At 41.5% G+C, this 14,250-nt stretch overlaps 1 protein-coding gene across 2 annotated transcripts in view; it reads left to right on the plus strand.

Moving 5' to 3' along the window:
* The window catches only part of cgnl1 (cingulin-like 1), a 42,308-nt gene that overhangs the window by 12,915 nt on the left and 15,143 nt on the right, over window positions 1-14,250 (plus strand). For both annotated transcript variants that reach the window (XM_086025448.1, XM_086025447.1), the window contains 5 exons: window positions 651-787; window positions 2,091-2,229; window positions 4,076-4,288; window positions 13,842-14,048; window positions 14,124-14,228. In XM_086025448.1, the coding sequence (XP_085881574.1) occupies window positions 651-787; window positions 2,091-2,229; window positions 4,076-4,288; window positions 13,842-14,048; window positions 14,124-14,228 (801 nt within the window). The remainder of the gene's footprint in view (window positions 1-650; window positions 788-2,090; window positions 2,230-4,075; window positions 4,289-13,841; window positions 14,049-14,123; window positions 14,229-14,250) is intronic.

Genomic DNA, 14,250 nt, shown 5'->3' on the forward strand with positions numbered 1-14,250 from the left:
CGCCACAGAGTATGTTCTAACCAGCGATGGTAAGGTATATTACATGAGCTAATAAGTAAAAAAAAATAAATAAAAACTTTTATCCTAACATCGTATTAGTGGTACCAGCCAACCTACTCGTTGTCGTGCGTGTACATTCCCGTGTTTGTGTGACTCCCATCTTCAAGCAACCCCAGCTCCACTTTGCACATTACAGACACAACCGAGTTGGCCGACGTTTTTTTTCCCAGCCCTAGACCACAGGGTCAATTAAGGTGTTCTAATTAACATTATTGGTGTCCCCAAACTTGTAATAAGTCAGACGGCCTATTTAAAGGGGATGATAAGTAGTCACTCTGTTTGGTGACATGATGTATGCCACACTAAACATGGACCATCGCAAGCAAAGGATAGCGTTGTCGAAAAGAAAAGAAGAAAATTATACACAAGCATGTTCAAGGTAAAGCCTTTAAGACAACTATAAGCAGCTTGATGTTCCTGTGACTACAGTTGCGCATATTATTCAAAAATTTAAGATCCACCAGATTGTAGCCAACCTTCACAATGTCTGATTTCCATTGGTTAATCTTTGACCGCTGTGGGTTTTTCGTTCATTAACAGTGGGGTATCCAACACATTTGCCCATATGTGTATGTATGTTTCCCGATCAGACAAAAAAGGCGGACGGTATGGAGTCTTCAAGCTTGAAGGAGCTGCAGCGGGAACTAGACCGGACTACAGAAGAGCGCAAAAGCTTGAAGGAAAAACTGGCCAAAACGGAGGCAGAACTCCAGACCACACTTGAAGAGTAAGAACTCAAAGGATGCAGAGCTCCACCAAGGCTTTTATTTACTGTATAATAAATGAGTGAACGTGCACATTATGCAAACGGGACAGTTACGTAATTTTAAGTTTGAGGCACAATGGCCTCTTGTAGACTTCAGCATGATCATTCCCTGGTTGTGATTTTAGAGAGTTTTCTGAGACACTTTCATTACTTTTTTGTATTAGATGCATTGCAGCATGCTATGCACTGTGTGGAAACAGTATGAGCATTTATTAAATATAGTTGATATCCACACTTAAGGTCCATGTACTAGAACACGGTTTGACCTCACTCGCAAGGCAATTAAGAACTAGTAAAACGCCTAAGGCACACTAATAATGTTTTTTTCCATGGCTTGTGCCACTTTTGGCCTACTAGTATGCAATTAAACCTTACTAATTAACTACTGTGCTGCTCTAGTAACACCACTTGGCCTAACTAGTAGACGTGTCACACACTAATCACCTCCTGGTTCCTACTAGTATCACCCAAAAGCTCAGTAGTATTTTTGCCTTACCGGTAACATGTACCGGTAGTTTTTCTACTGTTATGACAAAATGGTTGTACTAGTGTGCAGTAATGTCCTACAGGCAGGAGTGGAAAACCTTATCGTAAGACACGGTCATTCTACTAGTGCGGTCCATGTGTTCTACAAGTGCGCTGAATTGTCTTGCGAGAATAAATGCTTGAAGACATTACAGCATTTATTTGATATTCTTGATAGTCAGTTTAAGGTCCATGTATAGCACTAGGAAGCACGTTTGGATGCCAGTTGTGGAAAACGATCCCAGTAAGACACAGTCGTTCTACAACCGCCGGCAAAAATTATGGAATCGCCAGTCCCAGAGGATCTTCATTCAGTTGATTACATTTGTAGAAGGGTTATAACTTGAGTTTTAATTGCATCCTAGGCAACAGTTATTCTACTAGTGGAACTAGTAGGACTACTAGTTGGACTGCAAGCTTGATATCAAATAAATGCAAAAACAGCTTAAACGCTTGCTTTGTCTTGACTAGTTTTTCTTTATCCCAAGTTCTCAAAGACATGGTCTTTTTTTCTTTCACTTTTTTTCTGTTACAAACTGGAATAGTGCCCCTCTATAGGCAGGTCTGTCTATAATTTGTCCATTGGCGAGACCGACTAAACTTTCACTTGTCAGTTGACTTGAACCCTGAAGTTAAGACCAGGCACAGTTGTTGCTCTTGGTACATGTGAACTGTTACACAGGCCTCTGTGCACGTAGAGTGTAGGCCAGCTGCTGTGACATATTGTGTGGCGTTTCAGGCTGTTCCAGGTGAAGATGGAGAGGGAGCAATACCAGACGGAAATCCGAGACCTGCAGGACCAGCTGTCGGAGATGCACGACGAGCTGGACACGGCCAAGACGTCTGCTGATGACGGCGAGAGAGACGCCATTATGGCGGTAAGGCAGTGTTCAGCATTGCAAGTCACAGGTTTAATTGTGTACTAGTAGGCCAAAAGTTTCACTTGTAGGTGATTTTTTTTTTTTACTAGTAAGACAGTTATTCTACTAGAGCTCTTAATTGTCTTACAAGTGAGGATAAAGAGTACTAGTACTTAGAGTTTAAGTTGGATATCAAGGGTATTGAATAAATGCTAAAAAGCTTTATGGAAAACTTTGGAATATAGTCAGACAACATGTTACTAGTGAGACAAAACTGCACTAGTGGACAAGTGCGAATTACTAGTGACATTTAAAAATTCTATTAATAAACATGTAATGCATTATGAGTAGTATTAGTAGCGCAAAGATGTCAACACGTGCACAGTTTTACCTACTACATTGATTCCTCGTTACTTCGCGCTTCAACTCTCGCACCCTCGGTGCATCGCGGATTTTTCAGAAGCATTCAAAACAAATTAAAAATGAAAAAACACAGCCATATCGGCAGCTATATTGCAGAAAGACGCATTTTTTCAAAGATATGAGTTGACTCGGAGGCTTTGTACATGCATGCGGGCACTCATAAAAGGCGGTAACTGGTTCCCAGCGCGAGATCGACCAACGAGGGCGCAAGTGGATTTAAATTTTCCACTGTGTACTGTATGTGTGAGCTGACTGGGTGCGCATCATCGCGGCCTCTCGCTAGTCTCGTCCACTATTCAAATGTGCCGTTGATTTAGTCAGAGTCAAGCCGGATACTTTCTCCTCCGTATTTGTAATGATGTGTTTGCTCTAATAAAGTTTTGTAGAAATGGGATAGTACAGCACAACGGCTGTGTTTAGCAAGCACGGACGACTTAGACATCGCCAAATAAAGCGTGAAAGTGTTTGTTAGTTTTGTCTTAGGTTGTCTTAAAACAGTTTACCTTAACTACAATCCCGCGTTGCATTTTATCCAAAGGACTTTATTGATGTTATTGTGCAAAGATAAAGTTAATGCCTAATCCCCTCCGGCGGCCGTTGCTTCTTCTTTGTTTTTAAATGAAGTAAGAGGCAACAAAGGGAAGAAGAAAATGCAGGAAAAGAAGAAGAAGAAACGCCCGTTTTTACTTTCACTTTTCACGACGACGACAAGCGTTTTAAAGTGCAGGATTGGATAAATTGCACTATGGCATTCTAGTTAAGGTAAATCAATTTTATGATAAAAATTAAAACTTTAGCGTAGTTTTTAGCGAACGTTCCATCGTGGTCGTCAGCTGCCGCGCTCGAAGCTCAATTCTTATCACAGCCTGCAGCTTGGTATTTATTCTTCATTTTGCATTTTTAAAGTTACATTGATTTTTTTAACAAGTATTTAGAAGTGTGGGAAACATGTCGGGGATTCGCAACAGCGTAACAGAGGCGCAAATCCCCCCAAAATAAAACTGTACAATAAATATCATATAAAATAATCATGATAATAATAATAACTCTGACGCTACTTTGCGTTTTTTCACCTATCGTGCCGGGTTCTGGAACCTCATTAACCGCAATAAATGAGGGATCACTGTATTACTAATGAGCAGAAATTTCATACAGTAGTGGATGGTGGTGATGGGGAAAAACATTACTATCGAAGACACCGCCGTGCTTCAAGTGCACCTAGTTATTTAACTAGTGCGCTGAATTGTCTTTCCAGTGAGAACAAAGCGCGTACTAGCACAGACCTAAGATCGAAATCAAGGATATCGAATAAATGGCTTTCCATGTAAAGCAGTTTTGAAAGGAAGCAACCCGTTTGACTTTATAAACACGCTGTCAAGTATCGTTTTCTGCTTTTGCCCAGGCCAATATAGTAACAATATTCCAAACTAATTTTCTGTAGGACATAATGCACCTGAAGGTGGAGTTGCAAGAAGTTCTCGTGGCCAAGGAGGAACAGGAGGATGTTCTGAGGAAGCGGGAGAGGGAGCTGACAGCTTTGAAGGGAGCCCTGAAGGAGGAAGTTGCCGCTCACGATCAGGAGATGGACAAGATGAAGGAGAAGTATGAGAGGGAGATGAGTCGGCTGCACAGGTCACTGGAGGAGACCAAGCAGGTACGCCTCCTTATTCTCTTCCTCTCCCCAACCCACTTGTTCCAAAACACGCCGAGGCACTTTCCGCTCTATATTGAACATTACATATAGTCAAACATACAAATACCAAATGAAAACACTCCGAAGGAGCATGCGGAAGAAGCTAACAATGACCTAACCAACTAACCATGTGGTAAACGGCCAACCTGTGCCTGCTGCCTTTTTGCCTTGTGTCGCCACTTGCCGTCGACTGAAAACGACATCACGGTGCCTAAGGGCTCAGCTTGCCAATGTCACATGACCAAACCCGGGAAAAACAAGGTGAGCCGTGATGCTCCAAACCTGAGCCGCCGGCAAACCTGGCAGTCCAAGGCAAAATGGCACAAAATGGCATGGGTGGATTCCACAAACGCAGTATTAATCTGAATACTGTTTTTAGATGAGCGGGTGCGCATAGAACATAATTATTGTTATGAAAAATGTTTGATTTGACTTCCACTTTAAATAGTTTCGGCCCATTATCAAACCTCGCAAGGCACCATCTTTTCAAGTACTGTGGATAAAGCAGATGGCTTTATTTGTAACAGTATCTGCTGCAGCAAAGTAGTCATTATTATCCTTGCTGTGTTACTTATCAGCTCGCCAGGAAACATACGTCAACATAAAAATGAAAACAAACGGTAGTGGTTTTGGTTCTGTAGTGCGTAAAAGGGAGTGCCTCAGCATAGATTATAAACAAATGTTCACTGCATGCACATGAAAGTAAAATATTTTCTTTTGTTAAACAGCCTACGTTGCACGGCCTCACAATCGACTCAACAGATTGAAACATGATGATGATCTGAAATACATTGACAACATTTTTTTGGGTTGACTTTATCATGTCCGGTGTTTCTCAACAGAGGTGTTATTTTTGTTTATAAGTACATCATTTGATAATGGCTGTTGATTACATTGACGTGAGATGAAAGGGAGTTACCTGCAATGTGGCAATGTCATTGAAATGATTTGATTTATAGCAGCCTCCGTATGAGTGTTGGTGTAATACAGTTTTGGTCAAGTTTTTGGAGGAGGTTGTGAGTCAACATTGTTTTCAAAATGTCGAAGTACGACTAGTGTGCGTCCTGTTTGTCTCAAAGGGTGGAAGTTGTCCTTGTGCTCGACTTCCTGTGGTGCTGGTTGGGGGGGGGGCCCACAGTAGCTATAGCAGACTGACCATTGAGCACAATTCCTTTGTTGTTTAGAGGTACTGTGTGCCCCACCTCCCAAGGGACTTCGTCATCAGGGGTCTATCCTTAACGCTTTTGTAAACATCTTGGAAAATGAAGTCATTGTTTGCTTTGCTTTTAGTATTGAACTGCGTCCTTGCTCTTTAGGGGTTTTCCTTTTGTGTGCTTGCAGTATTGTCCTCTCCCTAGCTTGCGCATTCCAACCAACTTTTTTACAGGAGTCAATATTACCTTAAAGTGCCTTTGAGACGTCCCAATTTCACCAGAAAAAAAAAAAAAAATCAAGCTTTTCCACTGAACGTCATATTCATTGTATTAGGTAGATGTTATGTTGTGAGAAATGCATATTGGTCAAACTCTCACACTTTTTTAATAGCTGCAAGCAGACAATGTGCTTGCAGACAGAAACATATGTCAGGCTGCTGTCAGGGTGGGCAATGAGAGCATGGACATTTTTGGTTATGAGCGAACGATGGGCCTTCACTTAGCAACATGATTCAGTCAGCAAGATGGTGAGCATGGTCAAAAAAAATTTATATGCATGATGAAAATGGCATATGCTGTCAATAACTTGGACAGTAAAACCATGTTAGTTTTTTTAAACATAATTAACTGCACACACAGTTAGCAGAGCAGTATGTGGGGCATGCCAAAATCACATACGGTACATCAAGTTGGGGGGAAAAATGTACACAAAATGACACATTATAAGAGACTTATCATTGTACAGTATTGGTGTGGATGCAAATGTGTGGCTGCTGAAAATAAAGTCTCAGACTTGAATTAATCTGCTACATTTTCATGATGAGTGAGTACACCAAAGGTACTTAATGGTGATATTGACTCAAACATTGTTAACTACACTACACATTATAAAAAAAAACAACATTTTTTCTGCTTTCTTTACACCAGAATCAAAAATACACTAACAATAAAGATCTCTTACTTTAGTAATCTTTAAACACTCAGCAGCAACAGCCTATGACACATCTAAGTATTCAAGTTAAAGACAAGTTGTCATTACAGTACATATAAACTTTTTGTGATGAAAAAAATACAGAATAAGAGAGATACAAAATAAGAGCTACAATTATTGCTAACTGTATTAAAACTCTTTATAATGCAATAAAGTAACTTTAAAGTCTTTATGAAATTATTTACACTTTTTAGGCATTGAAATCTTTGAATGTTCAAGAGCATTTTGTAACAAATTGGGTTATCTGTGTTGTGGTCGGATTTGTGTTTTGCTGAGTTGTGATGTTTCCGAAGTTCATGAACGCATCGTACGGCTAGCGAGAGAAGCAGCGGAGAACGAAGAACAGAGCTGTTGTACTTTGTTGTTGGCTAAAAATACTGCTTGCTTCCTCGTCTAAGAAACATTCAAAGTCGGGAACCACCTCCTCTTTTGTGCGGCCCACCTCTTTTGGGGTGACCAGCAGGTCCCTTGTACAGAATGCTGGAAAGTGGAACACCAAACTGCCACGTATACGAGGTAATTGCAGTGGCAAGCCCTCACTAATCTAATGAGCATCCATTCCCGGGTTTGCGCCTTGCCCCCTCTTTTTCTTTGGCCTAAAAGAGTGGTGGCAATTGTGACCCTCGAGCGAAAATGAATGATGAGTTTCACACAATAATGCCAGCGGGGGTTGGGACTGTCTCAATAAGTGGGTCAGTGTGCTGTAGAAAGGGGATTGCGAGGCCGAGCCCCTGAAAGGAGGCGAGGGGTCTGTTTTGTGTCTTTACTTGAACGGCGCATTGTGTTCTCAATCAGCTGAAATGTGTGGAATTTGATGAAGGTTACAAAACTGTCATCAGACCGCTCTTAAATGAATTAGGACTTGATTTCAGGAGTCCCGCCTGAGCTCTCGACGCTCTGTAATTGAAAACGTGTGCACTCTTGGAATGGGATCTTTCGGTGTCAGCATGCACTGGTATGCAAGCAATGTGGACGGGTGAGGTATAGCGAGTGGAGCGACCGGTTTGCTTCCAGGAATGTCGGGGGTCAAAGTGGAGAATGTGCACCCTGCAGACCCCCTTCACTCAGCTTGCCCTCTGTTACAGCCAGTGCACCCGCCCTGACCTGTGGGACCTTCTCAATTATTAGGGATAGTGCTGTTCAATCTCTTATCTCTGTTTTGGTCCTACAGTCTCGGTTTGAGCTTTTAATGTGTCTCAGCTGTCGTTTCCCAAAAGTGGGCCTACTACTCAACACGTTTTTTGAATTCTTTCTTCATACTCCTGAACCTGGGGGCTGGGGGACTAGTGCCCGTCTATAAGGCCAGTCCGCCTGTAATTTGAAGTAGGCCGTCCGTCGGCGAGTCCGACTAAATTTTCACTAGCAAAGCCATCCGTCCCCCCCTCCTCCCCCGCGGTCTGTCAAATAGACGGAATGCCCAGCTCTGAAAAAAAATCATTAAGTTGTACAGGTTATAGTTCACACTAATGGTGGAAAAAGTTTTGAATGTATTTGTGTTGTTATCATTTTATTTGACATATGCAGTAATATTGAAACAGGAGTTAATAGACTTTTTATATCGGCTGTACAGTTGCAGTGCAGCTCATTTCGCAGGCGGTTGTGTCCTCGCTGGTATCTTCGCCCGCCTCTTGAGTCAACTCTTGGAGGGTGTGAACTGAACTTTCACTGTCTGATCATCAAACTTTCTTGATCGGAGAAGAGCCTTCCCTCAAAAGGGACCGGCACGAGTCTGTGTGTTTGATGATAGCACCGTCACTCCCAGAGCTGCTTTAGGAGCTGATTAATAAGCAGGTGACGGTAGAGTGGAGGAGGGAGGAAACAGTGGACGAAAGGTCTGCTTGTTGACAGATGTATCAGGAAATGAGATTTTATACATGTGGGAATATTTACATCTTTCAAAAGCTGTACTGTATGCATTTCTGATGTTAAAACTCAAAGGAGTTGGCGCTCCATCAGAAAAGGAGCAGCCCAGATCATTTTTTTGCATAGTCGGGCCCATGTGAAACCAGAAACTGGCTAGGATATTGTTTTTTTTCTTGTTTTTGTGTTCCTGTCCTTGGAGCAAAAATTCTGAAAGTAGAAGTCATTGACCCGATTTTTTTTTTGACCACGTTCCAATTTTGGTCCACTCTAAAATACGATTAATCGACATTTGAATGACCTTTTATATATATATATATATATATATATATATATATATATATATATATATATATATATATATATATATATATATATATTATTAATTGTCACGAATTAGGAAAGCGTATTAAACTGAATGCCTGCAATCATAACTGTGATAACTGTGCCTCGGCCATTAGCTTCAGTTTTCCAGTTAATATGGGTCACTCTATTGGACACAAATGGTGACAATTTGAAAATGAAAGATGCCCTGAGTGAGGATGCGGAAATAGCTGTGCATGGACTACAATAACTGTCACCTCAGTGCTGGACAGTAAGGATTAATAGTTTTGTTTATGGATGCACTTGCTTACGGTGGCTCTATTTGCCAACACGTAATCGGTTTGCGTGTTGTTGCAGCTGCCCCTAAACGGAGGAAATCGTGCGTTTGGGAGCTTCCTGCTTAGCAGTAAACGTCCCTCTCGCTGAGCTCTAACAGGAAATGAGAAAACTGGAAACAGCTTGTCGTCGTTTAGAACAAAAGCAGTATAATCGAAAGCTTAATGCATTTTTATACAATCAGTAGTGAAACTTTTCAAGTGATGTCGTTGAAATGGCGTGTCTGTTTTGAGTCTGGTTTCCTCATACCAGTCAAACATGGTTCTTCACTGCTCCATTATTGATGTTTACGATGTTTTCTTTTAATATTATTATTATTACAGTCAGATTGCATTTTAAGTGCAGTTTTAATGAGAAAAGTTTGTCAAAATGTTCGTTGTCACGCTGGACATTGAATCGGTGGGTGGCAACGTGACTGAACGGCTCCCAACTTTCAACGCAGTGCTTCAAAGACTGCACAAAGTCAGTTAATGTGCAACGTTATACAAACACTTTGAGTGCACAACACCTCCCAAATGAAACAAGGAGAGGAGAAGTTAGTGGAGACGAAAAGAGAGTTTTAGTCCTCATCATGTGACTACACAATAGTCTTTGGGAATATTTGTGTTTACGTTTTTATGGGTTGTGACTCACTTTGTTTGATTGTATTTGAAGAATTACAATTCTTACATCTTATAATGTGACTGTTTATTTAGAAGTACTAATCCCTCAGTGATTGCTGGGTAAGCTTGAGGAATGTGTGTTCGATGATTAACTCTTTATAGTCAAGAATACGACAGCAAATTAAGACCACAATCAGAAACATAATTGTTCAGTTGATACCTCTCTGACTGTGTCAGCCCCGACGGAGCATCCTAACAGCCGGAATTTTTAATGCTGCCCTCGCATTGGATCCCGTTAGATTTTTCAACGTGTAGTAAATCTTGTGACCTATTAGTGTTTATGGGTGCAGTCCTTTCAGTGACCTGTAACTTAACAGGTCAGTTGTTGGTGGATTTCAACGTGGTGTGGGAATTGGGTCAGTGAAATGCTGGTGCTGTATTTTGTGTACACTAACAGTATCAGTTGTGTATTATTATTGGGACTCTCCTTCAGCAAGCCTCGGTTAACGTAATTTGTTTTCTTTTCCATTACCGCAGCATAACCTGTGACTATTTCATGGATGGCCTACGATTCTTAAAAGTTGTAAAAATAATAAGTGAACTTCCTGGAGGGATTTGTAACTCACTCCCATGAACCAACACCAATAGTGATCTCAATTCTAAGACATTTTGCTCAAACTGGTTGAACATTTGCACTTCTCTTATAAGCTTCGCACAAAATATTTGCAATGATTTACAGTACACCTTTACATGATGTGAGTTATGAAAAGAGTGTCGCCGGTGAAGTTGAGGGTTGCTGTGCGGTGACTAGGAGAACTGGCCTGACTGGCCTGTCAGCAGTAGGAGCTGGGAGGTACATGCGTGTCATCTTTTTTTCTTACAGAAGAAACGTGTCTTTTCACATGTGGCGGCAGTGCGATGAGTGGGGCCTTTCAACTTGGGATATTAATTTAAGTTTCAGGTTACAACAGAAACTAAAAGGTCCTTATAAAAATTTGCTGTAGCCACGATACGATACTATTGCAATGTTCCCAACCTTTATTGAGCCAAGTTACATGCTGTATTTGACAGTAAAAAAAACTCACGGCACACAACCAAACTAAAATGCTGCAAAACGGGGCCCTATCATGTTTGAGAGTAGTAGTAGTCTGAACACCGCGGCGGGCGAAAGGGCTCGAGAAAATTGGTGCTCGCCTGACGGCCCGACATCTGGAGTGGTGGGGAGGCAGGCTCTGTCGCTACGTAAGAGAAGTTTATCACCCATTTTTCAGAGCGTAATTTGTAATTGGCTAACAACGTGTGTTCTCCTCAGTGTTTACCTTAAAGTGATTCCATGTGTCTGACATGGCTCCTACTCCACCTTCCCAGAAGGTACAAGACAGGCTGGTCAAGTGGTATCTATGTCATAGTCTTGGGGTATTTTTTTGAATAGCAGTAGATGTATAGTAACGCCGCAGATACTGGGATTGGTATTGACTGAAAGTCAAAGACACATACTGTAGAATTCATGTGTTCTTGCAAGGCCTTAGCCTAATGAGTGATGTCAGGTCCACTGACTCCAGCTGTACCACGTGGTTAATTCAGTATGAGCGTTGTCTCCATGCTCCTTGCGACTGTTTTCATTTTGCATTTGTGTGTATGACTGTTTGTCCAGTTCAGTTAATGCAACTTGTCCCCCACATCACTAAAGCATCGGCAGCACTTTGTTACAGCTGCGGTTTTTGTTAAAGTGAGCTATAAATAGAATTGAGTTGAGTTTTGACAAAATTTGGAAGTTTTGTGGCCTATGCGATGAAATAAGGTAACCAGCATAGTGGAACCAGCATAATGCATTGCACTTGTAAACCGCAGCAAAGTACCACTGTAATTAACTGGTTGCTAAATGAATACAGAGCATTCTCATTCATCTTTTAAGGGCAGACTTTTGGATACAGTTCATTGCATCTTACAGTAAGTGTAACTATTGTGCAAGTGTAACTAATGAAAGTGTCATTCACATGTGTCTCTGCATGTGTGTACAATTACACACATATGGGCACCGACGTACTTGATACTATTTTGTCTAAAAAAAAAAAGGAGTATAGGTCATATCTGTTTTGTCAACAGGCAGCCCGAAATGAAGTCTTAAAGGCCTCAAGGAGATTTGGCAAAAAATGATGACATTTCCCACATTTTGTTACAATGTGATGATCTCACAAACAAAACTTTTTACCTTATCTGCAAAAATGACTCCCACATCACCATTGGGCAAGTTCTTGTTTAATAAGTTCACGGAAAGGGTACATGTTGTAGCTACGTCTGCTTACATGTTAAACAGTGTGACAGAACATAAAAACTCAGGCACATTCCATACATACACAATGCACATTCACTTGTATGCACCTGTGTTGTGGGATATTTACGATGCTGGTTGGCAGAGCGCATGTACACATGAGGACACATGAGGAGCTGAGCTGTGCTGATATAAACAGCAAAGTCCCAAACCCGTTCCCTGACATTCCACCTAAATGACACACAAAAGTGTTGCTTCCGATCAAACCTCGCTAAGCCTCCGATGTAACGAAGCTGTCAAATTGACTGAAAGCACTTATCTGCTCTATCAATGTGAGGTTTGCACTTGCACTGCTGTTGTCAGACTACTCTTGTAAACTGATTTCAACCTGCCGCTCCTATTTTGTGCACAGCGTTCCATCACATGGTCACAATTTGACAGTTTCGGTTGTTGTTAGAAAACATGGTCCAGGAGTGTGACGTGCGAGCCCAAAACGGAACTTGTGCAAAACCAGTTGAAAATAAACACACTTTAAATCAAACCTTCCTGCAGTGTGCTATGTTCGCAGGAGATTTTTAAATGTCATGTTTTTTATGTTGGTTGGTACGATTGTTAGATGGACACCAAACACCGAGCACTATTTTGCCAAATAGTTTTGAAATTAATTATTTTTACACTTGAACAGTTTCACTACCTAGCACAAAGATATTGAAAAATGGGTACAAATGAACAATTATACGTAGAAAACTACCTCTGACTCCTGAACAGATGGAAACAATTGCTTCCATGTACGGTCGAGGATCACGGTGGACACCAACCGATCACTGCTTGCGTCGCAAAATATGATTGGCCTGCAGCTGAAATGTGTGCCTTTCAAATCCTGCTGACTCACACTCAAGAATACACAATAAGGTGCAACTAGTGTGATATATGTCCATCTATTTCATTGTATGGTCGCGCCCAGAAAATAAAAAATGGACACCATGCTCAATACGGATTAGACAAAAATGTTTTTCAAACATGTTAGCAGTCAAACATAACATTTAAAGTGAAACAATTGAACTTCCGGTTTTAGTTTGTAAAGTACCGGTAGATCCAGCGGATAATATTACGCCGTTTATTTTATTTATTGGCGCAGGTACCTCGTGTGAAACGCGAAATGAAACGCTTGTAACAGAATTTTTTTTTGCAGAAGTATTGTCACATTATGGACAGCGATGTTGTCATTTCATTCTACCAGTTTATTGGTAACAAATGTTTTTGAAGTTGATATGAAGAGCTTTAAGTTGTTTACATGGGGGTGTCGGCGTGTCACAAACCTCAAGTGGTCACAGCGGCTATTATTCACTGCTCAAAACACATAAACGCACAAACAACATCCCAAATCTCAGCAAGGTTGTTTATTTTATCGCTGAATTATATATGCAATATCGGAAAAAGCCAAATCTGGTTATTACTTTTATAGGGAAAAAAAAATAGTGAGAACAACCCAGTAGTCTTTCTAGAGGTACATAAATGTTGTGAGAGGTCATACAGTGCACGGAGGGAAATTATCTGACTTCACTTATTACTGTCTAAAAAATATTATATACTCCGAATAATGCATCTTTGTTTATCTGTTTATGCCATCGTGACAGGTAGAAATGATTTCAGTTGATTGGTAGATAATAATGGAAAGATCCCTGTAAGTAAGTTACGTCCCACCGCTGTTTATAGCTGACATGGTTCATATATGCGTGCACTTCAACATGATGCACATAGGATGTAAATAGATATACTGTATCGGCCTGTGTGAATTTCACAACCACTTAATGCGATGACACAGCAGGAAACCTGAGCTTCGTGTACAAACCCATCACGCCACATATGATATCACAAAACATTTCAAGGAGTCTCAAATTTCACGTGGCGCATTTCCTTCCACCTTGTGAGCCTCGTCGGTGCTGAAGCCAGTTGCCTGTCTCGTCACTTCCAGAGCAGCACCGCCGTTGTCCAAGAGAAGGCTGAAGTGGAGGCGGCGAAGGACGCGCTGGAGGGCCAAGCAGGACGTCTGAGCCAAGAGGCGGAACGGCTGCGCAAGCGGGTGCAAGAGCTGGAAAACGAAGTGGCCAAACTCAACCGCATCATCGACGAGACCAAGCTGCAGGAAAGCAGGCTGGGAGACCGAGCGGCACGGATGGAGGTGACGCGGAAACATTGGCCCGTGTGGACTGAAAGCTGTAGAGCTTCATAAAATGCTTGAACTTGATTTCCACAGAAAGAGAAGAAGCAGCTGGAGGAGTCTTTGTATGAAATTAAGGAGCAAGAGGAGGAGATGTCTCGTGCCAACAGAGCTTTGACATTACGACTTGAAGATGTGCAGGTGAGCGACTCCCACCTTTCTT

The sequence above is a fragment of the Filicampus tigris genome, chromosome 3 (assembly GCF_054856515.1).
Source record: "Filicampus tigris isolate MCC_2025a chromosome 3, RoL_Ftig_1.0, whole genome shotgun sequence".
NCBI lineage: Eukaryota > Metazoa > Chordata > Actinopteri > Syngnathiformes > Syngnathidae > Filicampus > Filicampus tigris.